Source organism: Somniosus microcephalus, chromosome 2, assembly GCF_052327205.1.
Source record: "Somniosus microcephalus isolate GS21.2 chromosome 2, FLI_Smic_1.0, whole genome shotgun sequence".
Taxonomy (NCBI): domain Eukaryota; kingdom Metazoa; phylum Chordata; class Chondrichthyes; order Squaliformes; family Somniosidae; genus Somniosus; species Somniosus microcephalus.
Window position 1 is genome coordinate 315,599,847 of NC_140988.1, and position 24,865 is coordinate 315,624,711.

The 24,865-nt window shown below is 45.2% G+C and overlaps 1 protein-coding gene across 1 annotated transcript in view; it reads right to left on the reverse strand.

Moving 5' to 3' along the window:
* The window catches only part of rai14 (retinoic acid induced 14), a 227,263-nt gene that overhangs the window by 185,270 nt on the left and 17,128 nt on the right, over positions 1-24,865 (reverse strand). The window contains exon 2 of the mRNA XM_085966328.1: positions 18,957-19,087. Coding sequence (XP_085822454.1) covers positions 18,957-19,087 — 131 coding nt within the window. The remainder of the gene's footprint in view (positions 1-18,956; positions 19,088-24,865) is intronic.

Below are 24,865 nucleotides of genomic sequence, written 5' to 3' on the forward strand. Positions count from 1 at the left end.
CATGGAAGCAAATGCTGTTTCACTAAAGCTACCGCAGTTCTGAGAGCAGCAAGCGCCCTCGTGGTTTATTCAGGTCGAGGCCCAGTTCGCCTTGAGGAACATCGATGCAGATCAGACCAAGTACCTTTGTGTGGTCTCTGCACGCGACAGCTCTACCGCCTCTCGGATCGTCAGCCTCCTCGAAAACCCCCCAACGGAGCGCAAGTATGAAACCCTCAAAGCGAGGTTACTGCAGGTTTTCGGGCTCACAAAATTGGAGCGCGCCCGTCGATTACTCGCTATGCCCGGGCTCGGGGACTCCAAGCCTTCAGAGTTGATGAGCCAAATGCTCACACTCCTGGGCTCAGAACGGGAATGTTTCCTATTCCGCGAGATTTTCCTCAGCCAACTGCCTGAACAGGTACAAGCTGCCCTGGCCAGATGTGAAATTGAAGACTGCGCAACACTCGCTGCGGAGGCTGACAAAATTTTTGCTGTAACTCGGCAGTACTGCGCCGCCACGAGGCACCCATCCCCCACAGACGCAGCTCGTCAGCCTGCTGGGCTGTGTTTCTACCACGCGCAGTTCGGCGCGAAGGCGAAGCATTGCCGCCCTCCCTGCAGTTTTCCCCAAAAAAACAAACAACTGACACTGCGACCACCGAGGAACGGGTCTAACGGGCACCCCGCAGCCACGATGGTGATCGGCAACACGGGAAAATTGCTGTTCATCACTGATACTCTCTCCGGTCGTCGTTTTCTGTGCGACACCGGGGCGCAGTGCAGCATTTTACCCGCGTCCGCCCTCGATGTGCAGACAGGGAATCACGGCCCCACCCTTGAAGCGGCCAATGGCGGAACAATTCGGACCTTCGGCAGACGGCGAGTGGAGGTGTGCCTCGGGGGGGGCAACGTTTTCACTGGGAGTTTGTTACGGCCAGAGTTTCCCAGCCCCTCCTCGGCACGGATTTCCTGTGCGCCAACAGCCTCCTGGTCGACGTTAAGAACCGGCGGCTGATCAACGCAGCAACTTTTAATTCTCTTCCGTGTTACCGCAATAACACTACGTCATGCACCGTCTCCTGTGCGTTCCCGACTCCTGATGAGTTCGCTCGCCTGCTCGGCGAATTCCCCGACCTGACAAGACCCATGTTCTCCTCCACAGCCACGAAACATGGTGTGGAACACCACATCGCCACCAACAGCCCCCCAGTCTACGCGCGGGCCCGGCGCCTGGAACCTGGCGGTTGCAAAGGCGGAGTTCGCTACCATGGAACGGTTAGGGATTATTCGCCGGTCGAATAGTCCCTGGTCTTCACCCCTCCATATCGTCCCGAAGCCTGGTGGCAGATGGCGGCCATGCGGCGACTATCGACGCCACCACTCCTGATCGGTACCCGATCCCCCACATCCAGGATTTCTCTGCCCATTTGGCAGGGAACACAGTGTTCTCAAAAGTCGACCTCGTCCGGGGCTACCACCAGGTCCCAGTTCATCCACAAGACCGCAGTCATCACCCCATTCGGCCACTTCAAGTTTTTACGAATGCCGTTTGGGTTAAAGAACGCCGCCCAGGCTTTCCAACGCCTGATGGACTCAGTGTGCGAGGCCTCAAGTTCCTCTTCGTCTACCTGGATGATATTCTAATTGCCAGTCCTACTAAGGAAGAACATACCTGTCACCTACGTACCCTTTTTCGAAGCCTCAGCCAACACGGCCTGATTATCAACCCGGCCTGCACCAAATTGACTTCCTGGGACATCGCATCACCTCGGAGGGAGCGGTTCCTTTACCTTCGAAAGTAGAGGCGGTGGCATCTTTTCCACGCCCGCAGAACGTAAAGGCCCTGCAGGAATTCCTAGGCATGGTAAACTTTTACCACCGTTTCGTGCCTAACGTGGCACTACTCATGCAGCCCCTGTACGAGGCCCTCAAGGGCAAGACTGGCAAGAACCCGGTAGACTGGACGGATGACATGGCCCGAGCATTCGCCGACACCAATAGCGCCTTAGCCAACGCGACTATGCTGGCGCACCCGCTGCCAGGAGCCACCATCGCCCTCACCACCGACGCATCGGACTACGCAGTCAGTGCCGTGCAACAGCAGTGGGTGAATGGGACGTGGCAACCGTTGGCATTCTTCAGCCGTCAACTATGGCAGAATGAGAAAGCATACAGCACGTTCGACCGGGAGTTGCTCGCTCTTTTTCTGGCCATCCGCCATTTTCGGTTCCTACTGGAAGGACGTCCTTTCACCGCCTTTGTGGACCATAAGCTGCTAACCTTTGCAATGGCCAAGACCGCCGAACCGTGGTCAGCCTGACGGCAGCGTCAACTGACCTACATATCCGAATTCACCACGGATATACAGCACGTGGCCGGTAAGGACAACCTGGTAGCAGACTGCCTCTCCCGCATGATCGTCAATACGGTTCATTTGGGCATCGACGATGCCCTCATGGCAGCGGACCAAGCCTCAGACCTGGAAGTCCAAGCTTACAGAACGGCCATCACTGGCCTCCAGTTGGCCGACGTCAAGTTCCATTTGGCAGGTACCACGCTGTTGTGTGACGTCTCCGTACAGGATCCTCGCCCTATCGTGCTGGTCGTCTGGCGCCGCAAAGTGTTCGACGCCATACATGAGTTGTCACACCCAGGAATGAAGGCCTCTCAGAAACTGATGTCAGCGAAATTTGTATGGCATGGCATGCATAAAGATGTCCGCGACTGGGCCAACGCCTGCGTGGTCTGCCAAAAGGCCAAGGTACAGCGCCACATCAAAGCTCCGTTGGCCACCTTGACAGTTCCGGAGCGACGTTTTGACCATGTCAACGTGGACCTGGTAGGACCACTCCCACCCTCCCATGGTTTTTCACACATCCTGACCATGGTTGACTGCACCACCAGGTGGCCGGAGGCGGTCCCCCGGTCATCCACTACTTCGGCGGACGTGGCCAGGGCGTTCATTTCCTCCTGGATCGCACGTTTCGGAGTGCCCGCAGATATTGCGTCAGACAGGGGACCGCAGTTTTCCTCCGAACTCAGGAATGCAGTGGCCCAAGGACTCGGTGTCAAATTACACCGCACCACAGCCTACCACCCACAGGCAAATGGCCTCTGCGAATGCTTCCACCGGTCAATGAAAGCCGCCCTGAGGGCCAGCCTCCAGGACGCTGGATGGGCAGACAAGCTACCGTGGGTCCTGTTGAGCCTTCGCACGGCCCCCAAAGAAGACCTTCACTCTTCATCAGCGGAGCTTGTGTATGGTCAGCCGCTGCGAGTCCCAGGGGACTTCCTACCAACATAGACGGAGCCATGGTCCATGTCTGCCCAGCTTGCTAGTCACCAAGAGGCGACCAGATGTTTCGCACCGGTGCCCACTTCGCACCACGGGCTGCAGAGGCCACACGTTCCCACGGAGCTTCACAAGGCTGAATACGTTTTTATTCGCCATGACGCACATAGGGATCCGCTCAAGGCCCCATATACCGGTCCCTTCCGCGTGTTGGAAGCAGGGGACAAAACCTTCACGGTAGATGTCGGTGGTAAACCGGACCACAGTTCGATCGACCGCTTAAAGCCAGCACATTTAGACCTTGACCGCATCGTCGAGACAGCACAACCGCCGAGACGGGGTCGGCCACCCATTGGCAGACCGAGTGCGACCGCCCGCCAGCTGACCAGCAGCCTCCGCCTTGAGAGTACAGGAGTCGTTCTGACAGGCTCGTCAGACCCCCTCGCCGTTTGACTTTGTCCGTTAAAGCGAATTCTGGTGGGGGGGGGGCGCATGTGGCAGAACCACTGAATGACTCTGGCTAACTGTATATAATTCTCTAACGATGTTCTAACACCAGCCTAAACCTGTACCATTGTGTTAGGCATTACTGTGTTTTGTATATCAAGTTTGCATGTACGGGGTGTGGCCCCTTTAGGAGCGCGGGAAAACGCGGGCAAATGCGATGACGTCACGTCGCAAACCACAGGGCTGCCCAGGCAGTCATTTTGGCATCTCCGTTGATTAAAGACCTGTTTAGTTGTTCTCTTGTGTCGATCTCCGTTATTGGTTGGAATTCGTTAATTCCTACAATATTACAGATTTATCCACTACGATCACAATATTTTTTGGTCATCAGCATGTAGTACTACTGTCCGGTTTAATGCTCCCTTCCTCATGGTTCCTGGCTACCATGCTAATTATTTTACTTGTATCCAGAAAGACTTTCATCGGTCACCTATTGGCCCATTTACCTAAAAAGACCCACCTCTTTCTGAATCTGGTTACATTGCTCTTTATTATTTGCTCTTATCCTATTTTGGCAGAAAGAAAACGTGGAGATTTTGCTTACTACACCATCATCTAAATTAGCAATATATTTTTAAAAAAAGCAAGGGTCCCAAAACATTGGAGGTGCCCTGCACATAATCTAATTTACATTGCACTCTGCTTTTCTGTTACTAAGCAATTTTCAATGCAGCGTCATACTTTACTTCCTATTCCATGGCTCTTTAACTTTACCCTGACCAAAAACTTGCAGAAAATTCAAATACACAATATCAACTACAATTTGCATGAGCGAGTCTTGGAAAAACTGTTGGGTAATTAGATTCACACCTGGTCGGCTGTTGCTCTCAGAGGAAGACACACCAGACAAGTATCTCTCCACTCATCTGCCCCATTCCCCAAAGGAGAGAAAAAAAAGTTGAAGCAAATCATGTAGTTCCAATACAGAGCTTACATGACTTTGTTGCTCCTGTCTGCTGGTTGTGAACAGTGCTAGTTTCCAGAATACAAACATATGGGGCTGAGATCTGACTACTTGTCTGAACTGGCCATTCTGATCAAAAAATTGCTTTTTTTTTTTGCGTATTGCACACACTTGTCTCATATTGCCAGGTTCCTCTTATGCAAATGTTACAGCTTTTACGTTACAAAACCTACAATACTGTAATTATAATGTGGGTTATTTACATTGAGCTTTCATTTAAAAAAATATCATTTTACCAGGTCTTTTGTAGTTTTAATGGATTACATCAGTGGAAACTTAGTAAACCTAGAAAGCATCAGTTTAGGCAACGTCTGCCTGCCAATAGAACATCAAAGACATTTTACAGTCCTTAAAAGTAATGCAGCTGGTTTAGTGTGTTCTATGTTACCACAATTTATATTTTCAAAGGATGTTAGCTTGATTTTCCACACTTCTCAAATTGGATTGCAGAGACGATGTTGGTTGCATCATAAAAGAAGCTTGTTTGATTTTTGACTAAAAACAGCAAAATCAAAGTCAATGATGATTGGGAATAGAACTCATTTTTGTCATTAAAATGTAATTTGGATTGTCGCAAATGGTTCTGGAAGCAGAAATAGAAAAGTTCAGAAATTCAAAAGAGTGCCCAGTCTAGAAACATGAAAGAAAACATAAAAGGAGGGACAGAGACACACGTGAAAGACCGACACAGGAATATCAAAGGAAAGGCACCAGCGGATGAAATAAAGACGAGATGAAAAACAAGCTTGTGAAAGGCCAATCGCATTGGGAGCACTGATTCTTTATTTGTATGTGAAGCAATTTCCAGTTGACTTCAGGACTGTTAATGTTGTTTTGCTGACTGTGGCCTTAAAATTAGATAAAAGGAACATACAGCAGCTTCATGAAAGGAAAGCATTAAGCAATGAAAGAAAGGTACTAGAAGTGTTAAAAAAGATAAAACCTTGGAAAATCAAGCAGGTGAGAACACAAAAGGATAAGGGGAGAAGAAAACAAAAGGGAAGGAAGGAAGAGAGACAAAGGTAGGCAAGGCTAAAATAGGCAAATTAGTTTCTCTTAATCCTACAAATTAAACTACTTATATTAAATCAGAGAATGTATGCTTGCGATTTAGTTGCAGAACAAAAGCCTAATTTTATTTAGATTTCCAACAATCACAAATCGACAGTCACAATCAAATTAATTATGGCCGAGAAAGGCCATTTGGTCCATTTTAGTCAATACATCCTGAAGGACCCTAAAATCTTCCCATTGTACTCTACTACATAGAGTAGTGGCACTTTGGAATCATCCAAGAACCATCCCTGATTCTTGGATATTCCAAAGCGCCACTACTCTATCCAAAAGTCCATCTCGTGTATTGTTCACATTTGTGGTATCAGTCCTAAATTTTTTTTTTTTTTTTTTTTTTTAAAACTAGTTTAAACCTGTGGCCTCCTGTTCTTCTCTTGCAATTTAGTTTGAATTAATTTTCCAGATATACCTTTTTGATATGCTTACCATCATATACCTCTACAAGATCACTGCTTAGACACCTTTACTGTATTTGGTATCAATAAATCATATGGTTACTTCAAAAATATATCTTTTTTAAAATCTACAATAACTAAACAACCTCCGAACACCAACAATAATCAAAATAACCTCCCAATTGCACTTTTCAAGCAAGCCCTCACACTTATCCTAAACATTGTACTCACCTCCCCCAGCCTGATGCAATTCTGATGTACAGATATCAACTACCTAACTCACTGCAGGAGTTCCTCAGAGAAGTGCACTAAGCCCAAACATCATAAGGTCTGAAGTGGGGATGTTCGCTGATGATTGCACAGTATTCAGTTCCATTCGCAACTCCTTAGATAATGAAGCAGTCCGTGTCCACATGCAGCAAGACCTGGACGACATTCTGGCTTGGGCTGATAAGTGGCAAGTAACATTCACGCCACACAGGATTCGCGTCACACAGGTGCCAGGCTATGAATATCTCGAACAAGAGAGAGACTAACCACCGCCACTTGAATTCAACGGCATTACTATCACCTAATCTCCACCATCAACATCCTGGGGTCACCATTGACCAGAAATTTAACTGGACCAGCCACATAAATACTCTGGCTACAAGAGCAGATCGGAGGCTGGGTATCTTGCGGCAAGTGTCTCAACTTCTAACTTCCCAAAGCCTTTCCAGCAACTACAAGGCACAAGTCAGAAGTGTGATGGATTTCTCTCCACGTGCCTGGATGAGTGCAGCTCCAACAACACTCAAGAAGCTCGACACCATCCAGGACAAAGCAGCCCGCTTTACTGGCACCCCATCCACCACCTTAAAGATTCACTTCCTCCACCACCTACGCACCGTGGCTGCAGTGTGTACCATCGACAAGATGCACTGCATCAACACGCCAAGGCTTCTTTGACAGCGCCTCTCAAACCTGCGACCTCTACTATCTAGAAGGAAAAGGGCAGCAGGCACATGGACTCACCATCACCTCCAAATCACACACCATCCTGACTTGGAAATATATCGCCATTGGGTCAGAATCCTGGAACTCCCTCCCGAACGACACTGTGGGAGTACCTTCACCACCTGGACTGCAGCGGTTCAAGGCGGCTCACCACCACCTTCGCAATGGCAATTAGGGATGGGCAATAAATGCTGGCCTTGCCAGCGACGCCCACATCCCATGAACAAACAAAAAGAAAACTCCCTCAAACTGCAACCTTAACCTTAAACAGCCATTAATCAGATGCTGATATTATCTGCATCTCAGTTTAGCATGCATCGACCTTGGAGTTACACAGTCCGCGTGGTGAGAAAATGATTACAGCATTAACGTTCATTAAAGATTAACCTCGAGTACTTAGATTGCTGGCAGCTCCAAGGAATTCTGTACTTCTTGGGCTGGACATTTTTTCTGAAATTCCACATGGTGCAGATAAATTGGTCATTACAGAAATGCTATTGAAATGTCAGGAGTAGCTTCATTGTTATACTAAAGCAAAACTATCAATAGACTTAACAAGTTTCAAGCTCTGCTGATCACCCTGAACTTCCTCGCTGTACTCTTCAGTCTTTTTTCTGCACTTTCTGATCTAACTTTAATTTTATGTTATTTTACTTTAAAATCTAAACTTGTCAGTTATTTTGTGCCTTCTCCAACCATTATGAAACAAATAAAAATTTCTAAATTCAGTTTCTGATTGGCCGTTAGAACCAATTTTCAGCCAGTTTTCCAGTCAGTCAGGAGTCTGTACATAAAAGATCGACAGGTCACTGGAGCAAACGGGTCCAATTTCCATGTCTAGTCATTTTTCCTAGGGAAGAGTAGCAAAGAGAGACAGGTTAACTCTTGTCGCCTCAGGGCGGCAAGTAGCCGCAATGAGTTACCTTATTGGAGTACCATGATCTGAAGCTGAACCAGACAGTTTGCAACCCTGGCATCCTATTTGACCCCGGAGATGAGCTTCCGACCCCCATATCTGCACCATCACCAAGAACGTCCACTTCCACCTCTAACATCCGTCATCTCCTCCCCTGCCTCAGCTCATCTGCTGCTCAAACCCTCATCCATGCCTATGCTCTCTCTAGACTGGACTATTCCATTGCTCTCCTGGCTGGCCTTCCATCTTCCACCCTCCATAAACTTGAGCTCATCCAAAACTCTGCTGCCCGTATCCTAGCTCGCAACAAGTCCTGTTCACCCGTCGCCCCTGTGCTTGCAGACCCATGTTGCCTCCCCGTCCAGAAACGCCTCAATTTTAAAATTCTCATCCTTGTTTTCATGGCCTTGCTCCTCTCTATCTCTTGTAACATCCTCCAGCCCTATTACCCTCGGAGATCTCTGCGCTCCTCCAATTCTGGCTTCTCCTGCATCCCAACTAGCCTTGCCTAGGTCGTAATCTCTGGAATTCCCTCCCTGAACCTCTCGTACTCTCTACCTCTCTCTCCTCCTTTAAGATGCTCGTTAAAACCTACCTCTTTCCCTGTCCGAATATGTGGCTCGGTGTCAAACTTTGTTTGATAAAGCTCCCGTGAAGCGCCTTGGGGCATTTCACTACGTTAAAGGTGCTATATAAATGCAAGTTGTTGTCGGTGGGTAGCATATAAAATGTACCATGATTTACAACAACTGCTTAACATAGCACCTTTGTCATCGAAAAACATTCCGAGGTACTTCACAGAAGCATACTCAGACAAACATGGACGCCGAGACAAAAAAGGAGTTATTAGGAGGGGTGACCCAAATCTTGGTCAAACAGGTGGGTTTTAAAGGAGAATTTTAAAGGAGCAGAGGGAGGTGGAGAGGCAGAGGGGTTGAGCGTGGAATTCCAGAGCGTGGTGTCCAGACACCTGATGGCACAGACGCCAATGGTGAGGCAAAGGGAGGTGGGGATGCACAAAAGGCCAGAGTCAGAGTGACGGAGAGTTCAGGATGGAAGGTAGTTGTATGGCTGGAGGAGGATGCAGAGATAAGCAGGGGCAAGGCCGTGAAAGACTTAAACACAAGGATGAGTATTTTAAATTTGAGGCATGGGGAGACTAGGAGCCATTGTATGTCAGCAAGGATGGGAATGATGGGTGAACGGAATTTGGTACAGGATAAGATATGGGCGGCAGCATTTTGAATGAAATGAGCTTATGAAAGGTGGAGAAAGAGAGGTTGGCCAGGGGAGCATTGGAATAGTTGAGTCTTGAGGTGACAAAAGCATGGATGAGGATTTCAGTGGTAAATGGAATGAGACAGGGCAGAGGCAAGCAACGTTACGGGGTTAGAATAGGCAGTCTTTGCGCTGGAGAGAATATGGTTTGGAAGATCAGCTCAGGATCAAATAGGATGCCACGGTTGTGAACAGTCTAACCATGGCCCATCTAGTTCACCTTCTACCATCCTGATAGTCGCATGATACAATGATAATGGAGTTGTTGACTAATCATAGCAAATCAAGATCTATCAATTAGTCTGCAACAGACCCAGACCCAATGCATGGAAAACCTTGGAGGAGAACGTTGGGAACCATAGGTCCAAAGTCACCTTTCGTCTCAAGCATTCTACACTTATCACATGTCATGGTTCAACCTGAGACAATGGCCACAGAGGGGGATGGAATCAGTGGCGAGGGTATGGAGCTTGTGGAAGGGGATGAGGGCAATGACTTCAGTCTTCCCAATGTTTAACTGGAGATAATTGCGGCTCATCCAAGACTGGATCTCAGGTAAGCAGTCCAACAATAGTGAATGGGTCGTGAGAAGTGGTGGAGAGGTAGAGCTAGGTTTCGTCAGCTGTCTTCCTGTATGTGAATGATGTCGCAATGGGCAACATGTAGATCAGGAAGCCAAGGATAGATCCTTGGAGGACTCTGGAGGCAACGGTGAGAGAAAACAAACCATTGCATGAAATGCTCCAGGTTTGATCTAATAGCTATGTGGAACCAAGCGGGGAAATTCCACTGAGCTGGATAACGGAGGGAAAGTGCTGGAGTAGGTTGGTGTGGCAGGGATGGAAACCTGACTGGAGTGATTCCAACATGGAGCCCTCCCATCCTCCCTTAACCTCTCTCTCCTTATCAGAAGATGAGTTTTCCTAAAGTGTATTTTTAAAAATATTTATGTCATTTTGTAAATTGAAGTTTTCAGCACACAAAGGGGCTAAATATTTCAATAAAGGCAACAGAGCAATGGCTGGGAGTAAATAAAGAGGGAATAGCAGATTTCAGGTATATATAATTATAAAAATAAGATCGATCATTTCCGTAATGTAACTAATCAGTGAAGAAAATATGGGAAACAAGTCTCCTTCTTCCCCCCCCACCCCAAACTTTTTCTTCCAACAATACAGAGAAGTCAATTATAGTTTTTATTATGAATATTGATAAACAGTATATAGCTACGCAAGTTAATAGCGCTCAATTACAACACATGAAAATGTGCATTCCAATAATCAATAATGTGGTATCACAACTAAAATATAAGTAAAAGGAATGCTTGCACACAAGAAATATACATTGGGCAATCACAAATTACTTGCTTAAGTCATATGTTTAAATAATAAATCATACTGTACAATGCAAGTATGGGCAGACATTTAGATCACTCATCCATGTGACTTGTATAAACATTTACAAAGAAATTTATAACTACACAGTCTAAAAGTGAAAAGCTTAGCATAAAAATAACAATTTTAAATGAGCCATAATTTAAGAGCCTAGCTTTCAATCTTTAATAAAAAATTATATTTATTAAAGATAATCCTCTAACCCATCCATTAGAGTCCAGGCAGAACACCAGGGTGATACTGCACACTGCTTGAAAACAGAGTCCCCTCCTATGCCACAGCATGTAGCTGCAATCCACTCACCCTATCTACATGAAAATAGAAACACTGGTGCAGTTGGTTAGTATTGTGTAGCTTGTCATTTAAAAAAAATACATGTTTCTATTCTCTATTTTTCTAAGGTGTACTTGTTGGTTACAATTGCAACATTAAATTCCAATACACACTTCTTCAAAGCAAATAAAAGATGACAACTATGTAGCCTTCATAATAGTCCAGCCGTGGCTCAGTGGTAGGACTCTCGCCTGACTCACAAGGTTGACTGTGTTCTGGGGACTTGAGCAAAGTCTAGCCTGACACTCCAGTGTAGTACTAAGGGAGTGTTGCACTGTCGGAGGTGCCATCTTTTATAATGAAATGTTAAACTGAGGCCCTGTCTGCCCCCACAGGTAGATAAGAACATAAGAAATAGGAGGAGGAGTAGGCCATTCGGCCCTTCGAGCCTGCTCCACCATTCAACGAGATCATGGCTGATCTTCTGCCTCAACTCCATTCACCGGCCCTATCGCCATATCCCTTGATGCCCTTACTAGTCAGAAATCTATCGACTTCTGTTTTGAATATACCCAATGACTGAGCCTCCACAGCCCTCTGGGGTAGATAATTCCAATGATTCACCACCGTGTGTGAAGAAATTTCTTCTCATCTCAGTCCTGAATGGCCTACCCTTTATCCTGAGGCTGTGGCCCCTGGTTCTAGACTCCCCAGCTAAGGGAAACATTCTCCCAGCATCCATCCTATCAAGCCCTGTAATAATTTTGCATGCTTCAATGAGATCCCCTCTCATTCTTCTGAATTCAAGAGAATACAGGCCTAGTTTACTCAATCTCTTCTCATACGATAGTCCCGACATCCCAGGAATCAATCTCGTGAACCTTCGCTGCACTCCCTCTATGGCAAGTATATCCTTCCTTAGGTAAGGAGAACAAAATTGTACACAGTACTCCAGATGTGGTCTCACCAAGATCCTATATAATTGGAGTAAGACTTCTTTACTCCTGTACTCAAATCCTCTTGTAATGAAGGCCAGCATACCATTTGCCTTTCTAATGGCTTGCTGCACCTGCACATTCACTTTCAGTGACTCATGTACAAGAACACCCAGGTCTCTTTGAGCATCTGCATTCCCCAATCTTTCCCCATTTAGGAAATACTCTGCCTTTGTTTTTCTACCAAAGTGGATAACTTCACATTTATCCACATTATATTCCATCTGCCATGTTCTCGCCCACTCACAGCCTGTCGAGATCCCCTTGAAGCCTCTTCACATCCTCTTCGCAACTGACACTGCCACCTAGCTTTGTATCATCAGCAAATTTGGAAATTTAACATTTAGTCCCCTCATCCAAATCATTGATATTGATTGTGAATAGCTGGGGCCGAAGCACCGATCCTTGTGGTACCCCACTAGTCACAGCCTGCCATCCTGAAAAAGACCCGTTTATCCCTACTCTTTGTTTTCTGTCCGTTAACCAATTCTCAATCTATGCTAGTATATTACCCCCAATTCCATGTGCCCTCATTTTGATCACCAACCTCTTGTGTGGGACCTTATCGAAGGCCTTCTGAAATCCAGATACACCACAGCTACCAGTTCCCCTTTGTCTACATAGAAACATAGAAAACATAGAAGATAGGAGCAGGAGTAGGCCATTCGGCCCCTCGAGCCTGTAAAAGATCTACATACATTATTTTGAAGAAGAGCAGGGAAGTTCTCCATGGCCAATATTTAGCCCTCAACCAATACCTAAAATCAGATTAACTGGTCATTATCACATTGCTGTTTGTAGGACCTTGCTGTGCGCAAATTGGCTGACACGTTTCCTACACTACAACAGTGACCACACTTCAAAAAAGTACTTCATTGACTGTAAAACGTTTTGCGACAGCCCGAGGTCGTGAAAGGCACGATATAAATTCAAGTTTTTATTTCTTTACTTCAACAACCAAAGGAAAAACTCCTTCAAGGATTCAAAATAGCAATATACTTTGACAGAAATTTGATTGCACATGCAAATCTAAGATCACAGTCTTAAGAAAATCACTCGGTTTATGAAACGAGCTCCCTCCATGGACCATATACAATGTACTTCATCATAGAATCTACCCAACTTAATCCCTTGAAACTCACCAACCGCAGACAAAACCTCCAAGATAAAGTTCTGCAACTTTTGTTAAATACTCCAGGAAAGGCTTACAAAAAGCTCTATTGCTGCGGTTCAGCTAAAAAATTAGCTTTTTAAAATTATCTGCAATTATTAATTTAGTCTTTAAATTTATAGGTCCAATGTTGTGTGTTAAATATATATAAAATTTCAGTAATTATAACCAAAACAACTTGCATTTACATAGTGCCTTTAACATCCCAAGGCATTTCACAGGAGCGTTACCAAACAATATTTGACACCGAGCCACATAAGGAGATATTAGGACAGATGGAGGTAGGTGTTAAGGACCATCTTAAAGGATGAGAGAGAGGCGGAGAGGTTTAGGGAGGGAATTCCAGAGCTTAGGGCCTAGGCAGCTGAGGGCATGGCCACCAATGGTGATTAAAATCAGGGATGTGCAAGAGGCCAGAATTGGAGGATTGGAGGGCTGGCGGAGGTTAGAGATAGGGAGGGGGCAAGGCCATGGAGGGATTTGAAAACAAGAATGAGAATTTTAAAATGGAGGCATTGCCAGACCGGGAGACAATGTAGGTCAGCAAGCCTAGAGGTAATGGGTGCGAGTTAGGATACCGATAGCAGAGTTTTGGATGAGCTCAAGTTTATGTCGGGTGGGAGATGGGAGGCCGGCCAGGAAAGCATTGGAATAATCAAGTCTAGATGTAACAAAGGTTAGGATGAGGGTTTCAGCAGTTGAGCAGAATCGGGCGATGTTACAGATATGGAAGTAGGGGGCCTTGGTGATTGGAGTGGATGTGTGATCGGAAGCTTATCTCATGGTCAAATATGACACCAAGGTTGCAAACCATCTGGTTCTGCCCCAAGATAGTTGCCAGGGAGAGGGATGGAGTCGGTGGCTTGGGATTGGAGTGTGTGGCGGGGACTGAAGACAACGGCTTCGGTCTTCCCAATATTTAATTGGTGGGAATTTCCACTCATCCATTACTGGCTGTCGCACAAGCAGCGTGACAAATCACAGACAGTGGAAGGGTTGAGAGGGGTGGTGGCGAGGTAGAGCGGTGTGTCACCAGCGTATGTGTGGAACCTGACATTGTGGGCTAGGTTTTGCCAACCTCGGTGGGTCCGTGGCAGGCAACGGCCTCGCTGCTGACTCAATCCGCTGTCCAAAATGATTTTCTCCTGATTGGGCATGTTAAGCCCGCCCAGTGCATTTGCTGGCCAATTGAAGAAAGTGGGTCTAATGACGTAATTTGATGATGCGTCATCAGCCGGTTTCCTTAAAAGGACCATGTGCAAATTAATTTTAACATTTGTGCTGTCAGTGTTCTATAGCACTGAGGTGCTGCAAACACTGACGAGCACTGCACAGAGGTGCACGGCTATGCCAGGCTCTCCCATGACTCCCTCCATATGCTTATAGAGCGAGTCTCAGCACACAGGGCGGTTCTCTTCCCTTCTAATGGGTGGAAGAGACCACCCCAGGAGACCAACGCAGCCTGGTTGCACATTGCACAGGAGGACACAAGCAGGGATGTCGTCAGGAGGACCAGGCTGCGCAAACCTTTCAAAAATCTCAGTAGATAACAAAAAGTTAAACCCACACTCAACCTCATCCTGCTGTGCCACTCATCACATCCCCATCATTCTGCCTTCCCTACCCTACTGCTGCACATCTTTACTCTCACAAACTTACCTTGCCCCTCCACCCATCCCTCTCTATCTACATTATCACTTCCCATCTCACTAGCCACCCCTCACACTCCCCCCTCATCCTAGTGCAATCATACCAACTAACAACACACAAGGGTAGGCACTTGGGTGTTTTACGCAATGTTCATGTGAAGTTTCTATTAATGTGCTGTCAAGCATTGAAATCTTTATTTTCAGCACTTTGCGCTCTTGGACAGATTTGTGTGCACCTTTGGAAGTGACTTAGTGAGTTAAAGTGAATGGTGAGACATAACGGTACCCCCCACAATGGTGATGAGTGTGGAAGGAATGGCTTGGACATTGTAGGGATGTTTTATGGTGTTGGTGTGGATGGTGCCAACCTGGAGCATCATGTGGCAGCCAGGGTGTACAGTGTCAAGTGAAGTAAATCTGGCCATGGTGACGCCATCCTGGCATCCCAGACAGCAATGTGGTCAGGTGCTGATGCCTTGTGCAGCATCAGTTGATTGTGGAGAAGGTTGGTGTTGTTGGTGCTGCTGGTGTGCTTGATCGTGGTGGGATTCTGAGGACCAAGGCGAGACTCTAACAGTACCCATTCTGATGTGATAGATGGGAGGGGAACTTGAGATGACAGAAGCAATCTGTCAATGGTGAGAGAGGTTGTTCCAATGAGGTGACATTGGATAGAGAGTTTGCGCCAAACACTTGCAACCTGCATAAAGCTGAATCTGTCTTCCAAATGCAGTAAGCAACAGCTTCTGAGCTTGGAAGGTGAACAGCGGTGAGATGGGAGCTTTTCACAGAAATCACAGAAACCCCACAGTGCAGATAGAGGCCATTTCGGCCCATCGAGCCTGCACCGAGACATATCCCACCCTATCCCCGTAACCCCACGTATTTAATCCCCCTAACACTAAGGGTCAATTTATCATAGCCAATCATCCTAACCCGCACATCTTTGGACTGTGGGAGGAAACCGGAGCACCCGGAGGAAACCCACGCAAACATGGGGAGAATGGGCAAACTCCACACAGACAGCACATTTGTAGCTGTCAAGTAATGAGATGATTCCATGGCCATTCAACTCCTGCCCTGCTTACCTGATGTGATCCCAGAGCAGCGTGGGCCTCGTGGGTGACCTGGTAAACTCTGAAGGAGAGCTGAAAATAGTTCTTAATGCTCTGTTAACAAGGTCAGAATGACCTGAATTGCCTCCCCCACCACTGCTTGTCGGGTCTGCTCAGCGCTGACAGACCCGACATTTGGGAAAGACGCGTGGTGGCGGGTGTCAAAAAAAACACATTTTCCCACCCGCCCTGCCACCAATCACGCCCGCTGACCCCCCGCAACATTCCCCCTTGTGTTTTCAGATGATGTCGTTGGGGGGCAGCATGTTATACTCAAAATGTTAATCTTTGGAATGCTGCAGTAATTGAAAATGATAAAGTAACGTTGGAGTGCTCACCACTGAGTCCCCAACTTCAAGAATAATCAGAAATAAAATTTAATTACAACAGTATGTTGGCCTTGCACTTCTTTAAATCTTTTCTTGATCTGCATTAAGCTCCATATTGAATCAGGGATCATGGACTCAACAGCGAGTACTTCTGCATCATCTTTCAACCTCAAAGATGAGTATAGGAATGGAAGCAAACCTCGCAATAAACTCGACAACCATTACTGATTTAAAACCAAGGCAATATTTTCTTAATTTAAGGAATTAGCAGATACTGAAGTATAGCTTACATAAACACATTTTCAAGCCCTTCTGGCATATTTCTTTAATGTCTATAGGTTTTCATTTCTGTAGAAAAATCTTACTGCCCTTTCTGTTCTATGTTCCTCAGTATTGGTGAAAATTAAAACAAGGGGAAAGGGAGAAGAAATTTAAAACATGAAACTATTCTCCTTCCAGGTTACTGAATCCAAATCCTGCCCAGATTATTAGAATATAGAAAAGGGCGCTACTTGAAATGAAATTAAACTGCATAATCCCAGTTCCTAGTAGGTGCAAGCTCGTGGCAAAGCTCTGTCCAACTTGGTAATATACTTCCTGGCCAAACTTGCAAGTCTACTGCAATCAACATACAAAGATCTTTCCAATCATGATGTCACACAGCAGTCTGCAGGCTGACAGACCCAAACAAGTAGGATTACATTAAATATTTTCATAGAACATAACCCCTCCACCTCCCACCCCATGATTTTCCTTCCCCTTTAAGAATTCTTAAATCATTTTTATGAAGTTCCAGGTTTTGGAGTTCTCGGAAGGGTCCCAATGCAGCAAGTTGTTATTGTGCTTTGCAATTTCATTACTGCACATTTGTCAGGAGAAAGCTTGGAGTAAATCCCTGGGGAATTCCACTACAGTATGAATTACACAGCAATTGTAACTTTACTCCATTTATATTTATACTTGAGTTTTCCATTAATTCTATGTTAGCAATGTGGGTGGAGCTGCACCAAGCTGACTATAGATTCTGGAAACTGGAAAGATGCATTGAAAATGTCACAGAAAAGGTCAAGAAAGGATTTCCATAAGCATAAAGCAACCCAATTAGTTAACCCTTCAAATGACTAACAAGTTACTACACTTTTTGTAAAAATGAGCCGGTATCTTAAGCCATGCAAGACGCCAGATTCTAAACAGCATTATGTTCTCTCAAATGGGAACAAGATGTGCCAGTTTAAGTCACCAAGCATTTAAATCAGAGCGGAGAGTATTTTGCCCCCTCCAATTTTCTCCATTCCTGATGCTTGGCACAGTTCAGTGGGTACCACCTGCTAGCCAATACCTCACCCAGTGGCCATTCTTCATACAAGAGTCTTGGTGGTGAGTGTTGTCACGCTATTTGGGCGATTCAGACCTGAACCCGATCCTGTTCTCTCCAGATGTCTATACATATGCACTTTCCAGCAAGAATCACTGGATAATATTTAGGAGGAGGGACTTTGTTTTTTTCCCTTCCCTAGCCCAGGGATACTTAGGCGAGTTATAATGCCCCTAACTCCTGTAAAGAATATGCTTTTTTTGCACTGTAGAAGTGGCTATGTTCCCTTGGATTCTGAGAAGTGCATGAATGTGAAGTAACAATTCAAAAGGGCCTGCAAGCTTTAAACACACCATTTTGTTCAGCCGCTTAAAAAAAAAAGTTATTGCATAGAATATTTTAAAGAAAGACATTTGCCACCATAAAGTTATGATGGCCTCAAGAAAAAGAGTAATTTCTGCAAGGGAGGTCAAATGCAAGTATCAAATATTGCACTGACTTGATTTGACACTTTTCCAAATTGAGGTTACACAGTACCAGCCACAAGGGTGGAGCCCCTTTTAATGCCTGTGAGGGCAGGCAGCTGCCCATTATCCAAAACTGCTAATTTATTCAGAAAATATAGTTTAGCTGTTCGTTAACCATGCAAGATCGATTTAAAATTCAAAAGTTCCTGCGATGATCACAACTAATATGAAGATCAATAAAGATTTATAACATGTCTCGTAAGATTTTAAAAACCTACATTGCTGTTCGGCAGAATGCTACAATTTATTTTAACATTACTGAAAATTCAGGTTAATTTCTAAACACTTCATATTAAATTTCACGCTAGTTATCAATGTCAGTCAAAAACAAATTCAAGTCAAACATTAACTTCAAAACATGTTTGCGACAATTTATAATAAAGGATGCGTCACTGATGCAGGTTTTTTCCAAGTCGAGTACTGAAGGTAATCTACAATGGAGATCTGAGACTAGAAATTATAGAAGCATCATGTTTGTCTACAGTAAATATTCAGCCCTAACCAAAAATCTTTTTTTCTTTTTTACAGCATTTCCACTATCAACGTAGCAGCTCCTGCCTTTTAGGTTTCCAATAATCAGGGGAGAGCAAATCGTGAGAAGTTGTACTAAGATCCAATACTGCAGCAATAACATGATAAAAAACTATTATAATTAAAAATATACAGAATCATTTTAAACAGGAATTCATCACAAACAAGCGAGGTAACAATTACAGAATTTATTTTTTGCAAGCAGTTTTTTTTTTTTTTTTTAAAGTCGGGGGCTAGTATGTGTTTCACTTACGCAGACTTGCCCTCGCTGTCCAGCTTGGTGGGACTGATCCCTTTTTTGCCCAAGAGGGCTGCCACTTTCTCCGTGTCACCATGCTCCACAGCTTGCAGTAGTCGGTCATCATTTTTGCTCCACTCATGTGTCTGCAATGCACAAAGAAAAACAGAATGAGTGCGGAGGTATAGGTTTGTGTGTTCAGGCACTTAACAGCTCAAACACAAGCAATGCATTAAAGCAGCAACCTAAATGCAGAATTAGAAGCACGTCCAAGACAGGTTATATATTTTCCCTCCCAGGCCCCAAAAATCTGAAAAGGAAGCTGAATGAAAAGACCTTACAGTTGACACACATATCTAGACAAAAGAAGAATTTCAGATCTTGCAAGGCATTCTCCATAACAACGTTTAACTGCACTAGTCAGAGACCCGTCAGTTTGCATATGCTGCATCGCGAATACCACCGAAAACTGCTGACATCAGCCACTTCAGATATTGACTGGCTCTCTGCCCGATCTGGATCCAGAGGGAATAGCATTATGCATTTCTGTGTAAGGTTGCTCCCAAGATATAAAGCCTGATACAGAACTCAATCTGACATTTCTAACACATTTCCTATTGTGACTGTCCAGGCAATGACTTTTCTTCAGATTTCACAGCATACATTTGGCATTATCCAATACCTGCTCTACAAAATAAGTAATCCTTGAATATAACTGAATCATGTGACAGACCAATAGATTCTGCACTTGGGAGTGAACTACATGCCCGTAACTTCATTGAGGTTTTAAAATGGCATTATAGTTATGAGCATTGCCTGATCAGATTAAATTACAGGCTGGTCAGCATCTGAAAGAGAAAGGTAGGTTAAGATATTATGCATGACTCTTCACTGAAACTAATAAAGGGATGACCCAAAACATTGGGCCAGAAATTGGTGAACGGGGCTTGCCGCGCGTGCAAGCCCCGTATATGCACTTACCCCGCGCTACTGCCGATCAGCTCCAGGGACGCCTGGACTTGGTGTTTGAAAAAGAAGAATCCCGGGCAGCGTATGACGTCACGCCGCCCAGGAGTGCAGCCAGTGCGAAGCCAGGAGCGTGCAGTGTAAGTGAGACACGCCCCTTGAGGTCTCAGTTTCACTGGACACGCCCCCAATGTTTCTGTCAAGCTGCTAAGCATTTTTACATGCAAAGCAGCAGTTTAAATAAGTTTTTGGAAGTTTTTTGAAGATTTTGGTAACTTTTATAAACTTTTTAAAATGTTTACATTATTTTGAGTAATCTGAAGTAGTTTTAAAGAGAATTAAAGCAATTTAAAGACTTTTAAAAGCCCTAAAAGAATTTTTTTAATTCCATTTATTTATTTAGCAATGTCGTCGTCATACGTGTCTTCACACTGTTCCCTTTGGGGAACTGTATGAAGTGGTGGAAGGATTTATGGCCATGATTAACGCTCATTCCGTGACCGTAACCATCTTTGAACCAGCCATTAGGGCGGTTAGTCCTATGGCGGGAGGGTTTTACGGGCTCCCACAAGCTATACAAGGAGGGGGGGCCACCCACACCCACGGACGCAAATATCCCACTGGATGTCAACCCAGAATTTAGAGCCGGAGCTCCGACTTCACTTGCCGGGACTGTCTGGAGCGGGGTTCGAAACCCTACCCTGATCTGGCCCAGCGGCGGGGATCCTACCGCTATGACAAAGGCCCAATCCGATTAGCAACGTGAAATGGCAGCATAGGGCTCCAGTCACGGGGAGGGAAAAGGCGCAGGAAACGTATGGGTGTCACCTTTTGTGCGGAGTGGGCCTTTTGCGTAGCAGTAAGCATCCCCGCCGCTGGGCCAGAAGGAGTAGGGTTTTGAACCCCACTCCAGACAGTCCCGGCAAGTGGAGTCGGAGCTCCAACTTTAAATTCTGGGTGGACATCCAGCGGGATACTTGCGTCCGTGGGTGTTGGTGGCCCCCCCCCCTCCCTCAGATGGGTTGTGGGAGCCCGTAAAACCCTCCCGCCATAGGACTAACCACCCTAATGGCTGGTTCAAAGATGGTTACGGTCACGGAATGAGCGTTAATCACGGCCATAAATCCTTCCACCACTTCATACAGTTCCCCAAAGGGAACAGTGTGAGGATACGTACGATGATGACCTCTTGCGCAATGCACCTCCTTGGACCCTCAGTCGCAGATGCGAGGGGGCAAGTCGTGCAATTGTTAAATTTTTCATTTTATTGACATGTAAAATGTTGGCCCAGTAATTCCCTTCCAAATGCGCGAGTACGGTCGGGGTACTTACGCATCTGGCCGGATGAAATGCCGGTTTTCAGCATGCACAGTGCATGTGGGGAAAACCGGCATTTCCTGTCCTCTGAATGAAGGGGTTCAGAGGCAGAACGCGTGCGACTGCACAGGCAGCGCGTGCGCAGTATAATTCGCCGCTTTCATTAATGCTTTCAGTGAGGTCAAGTCATTACAACTTACACATGAAAAAAGCATGGGTACAGTTGCTCCAGAGGCTGCGGAGGAAGATATTTATTATCGTGGAGCTTCTGAAAGTATGTATGTCTGTATATATTCCTTTGCGTGTTATGTATATATTCCTTTACTTATGTGTATGAATGTATTATTTAATTATGACTTTCAGAGAAAGTAACTTATTGGAAAATCATAATTAAAAACATACATTCATACACATTAGTAAAGGAATATAAAACATACATACATATACGTAAAGGAATATATGTGGACATACATACATAACTCATTCTCACATTCCATTCACACAGCCACAATTGCTCCTTCTACCTACCGTTCTCAAAACCCTTTTAAAAAAAAAAAAAAAAATTTAAACTTTAAAACTTACTTAAAATTTCTTAAAATAACTTCCCTCCCTTTCCCAAACAAAAATATTGCATTTCAGAAGCTCCACGATAAAATATATCTTCCTCCGCAGCCAATGAACAACTTTACACTTGCTTTTTTCAAGTGTAACTTCTAAGGACTTACCCTCACTGAATCCATCATTGAAATCCACAAAGTTCACTGCGCAAGCGCTGCCTGTGCAGTCGCACGCGCTTTGAATGGACCTCGGGTCTGGAAATGCCGGCGTTCCCCGCATGCGCTGTTCCTGCTGAACGCCGGCATTTCCAACGGCCAGATGCGTGAGTACCCCGACCGTACTCACGCTTCTGGCCGCGAATTTCTGGCCCATTAGCTTAACTTCTTTCCCCCACAGATGCCAACAGACCTGTGTGTTTCCAGCATTTCTGATTTCATTTCAACCACACTTTATTTTCTCTTAATCCACTTAAATTTGCTGTTACCAAAGACCTATGGTGTTACTATTGACTACTACAGGAAACTTTGGTTTATCCGGAGGTTGTATGGCCGGAAACTTTGCTCTAACGGCAGAAATCAGCAGCCGTTTTAGTTAGTTTTTTTTCCTTCTCCTAGCATTCTGTTAACAGGCAGGCTCTGGAAAGCGTCTTTGTAGCTTCGCAACAGCTTCAGAGACGCTTCAAGGTACGGGCCGAGTGTTTACGAGCTGTTGCTGAGCAACAGTGTTTGTTATCAAATACGGAGATTTTCATCTCCGTATGCTTCAACGTTGACTTTGCATGTCCGGCACTTTTGATAGATCGGCAACACGCCGGCCCCGTCGGTGCCGGATATCAGAACTTTTCCTGTATTAGGCTTTTAAATACAGGTAGTATACAGCGCCATATTATAAAGCTTCTAATAATTTAGCACTACTTTAATAATGTTTCATAACTTTCATTCATGCAATAAGCAGTGACACAAATTCAAATATCAAAATGGTCTGAAGTTGCTTCATACTAATTGGTGATGAAGTTACTTTGGCCCATTACAATTAACCTCCAGCATTCTAGGCTATGATGGTGGGGGGGGGGGGGGGGGGGGGGGGGGAAAACAGCCAGGATTTCTACTCCTATTATCCAGTGGCCCCTGATAAAAGACATACAGTAAGGACAGGATCAGATTCAGCTCTGATCACATTGGCCCGTAATCTGTGATCCCCACGGGTGCGTACGAGGTGTGTACGTGCCCATAGGGGCCGCACAAGTTCTGGATTTAGGCATGCGAAGCTCATGCATGAAAACCCGGAACTTGTGATGTCAAGAATTCTCTTGACAAATCGCACGCATCCCATGGAAAAGGGCCTCCGCGGGCAGAGAGATGCGCTATTTACCCAACTTCTGCCCGCTGAATGCCAGTGAAATTCTTACGCCTGATTTCTTAAGGCCTGCTTTTATCAGCATGAGTTAAAAAAATAGAAAAATAAAACTTTATCACTCATTTATATTTTAAAAACCCTCTTCAAGGTAAGTTTATTTTTAGCCCTGTTAAATATTTAACTAAATGGCATTTTAATTAATTTTAAACATGTAGTTCAAAAAAAAAAATGTATTTCATGTGTTCGTTTTTTAATTTTTTTTTTTTTTTTAGTGATCATCCATTTATACTTATGGGGATTCCATTTGTACGGAACTCCCATAAATATGAATGGGGATTCCCTTTTTTCATTGGTTGGGCCGGCTCACGTGATCCCAGGGGGTACTTGCGAGCTGTGTGTGCCCCTGGGATACATGGGCCTCTATCCGCGGGTATCTGGAGAGGCCCAGGAGTACGAATCTACGAATATCCCGGGCCACCAGGCAAATTGGTAGATTATTTACAGGTCGGAGGCATCCGTCTGTGGGAAGCCTTTGACCGCAAATTTTGGGCCATAATCTTCTGACATAAGAAATAGGAGTAGGAATAGGCCACTTGGCCCCTCGAGCCTGCTCCGCCATTCAATAAGATCATGGCTGATCTTAGGCTCATAGCAACTTCCCTGCCCGCTCCCCATAACCCTTCACTCCCTTATCTTGTAAAAATCTGTCTATCTCCACCTTAAATGTATTTAATGACCCAGCCTCCACAGCTCTCTGAGGCAGAGAATTCCACAGATTTACGATCCTCTGACAGAAGAAATTCCTCCTCATCTCAGTTCTAAAAGGGCGACCCTTTATTCTGAAACTATGCCCAGAGTTCTCGATGTCCCCACGAAGGGAAACATCCTCTCTGCATCTACCTTGTCGCGCCCCCTCAATATCTTACATGTTTCAATAAGATCACCTCCCATTCTTCGAAATTCCACCTCTCATTCTCCTAAATTCCAATGAGTATAGGCCCAACCTGCTCAACCTTGCCTCATAAGTCAACCACCTCATCTCAGGAATCAACCGTGTGAATAGTCTCTGAACTGCCTCCAATGCAAGTATATCCTTCCTTAAATAAGGAGACCAAAACTGTATGCAGTACTCAAGGTGTGGTCTCACCAATACCCTGTACAGTTGTAGCAGGACCTCCCTGCTTTTTTGCTGCAACCCCCTTGCAATAAAGGCCAACATTCCATTTGCCTTTTTGATTACTTGCTGCAACTGCATGCTAACTTTGTGTTTCATGCATAAGGACCCACAGGTCCCTCTGAACTGTAGCCTTTTGTAATCTCTCTCCATTTAAATAATAATTTGCTTTGTTATTCTTCCTGCCAAATTGGATAACCTCACACTTTCCCACATTATACTCCATCTGCCAAATGTTTGCCCACTCACTTAGCCTGTCTATATCTCTTCAGATTCTTTGAGTCCTCTGCACAACTTGCTTTCCCACCCATCTTTGTATCATCCGCAAACTTAGCTACATTACACTCGGTCCCTTCATCCAAGTCATTAATGTAGATTGTAAATAGTTGAGGCCCCAGCACTGATCCCTGTGCCACCCCACTAGTTACCCTTTGCCAACCAGAAAATGACCCATTTATCCCAACTCTCTGCTTTCTGTTAGTTAGCCAATTCTCTATCCATGCTAATATATTACCCCCAACTCCATGAGCTCTTATCTTATGCAGTAACCTTT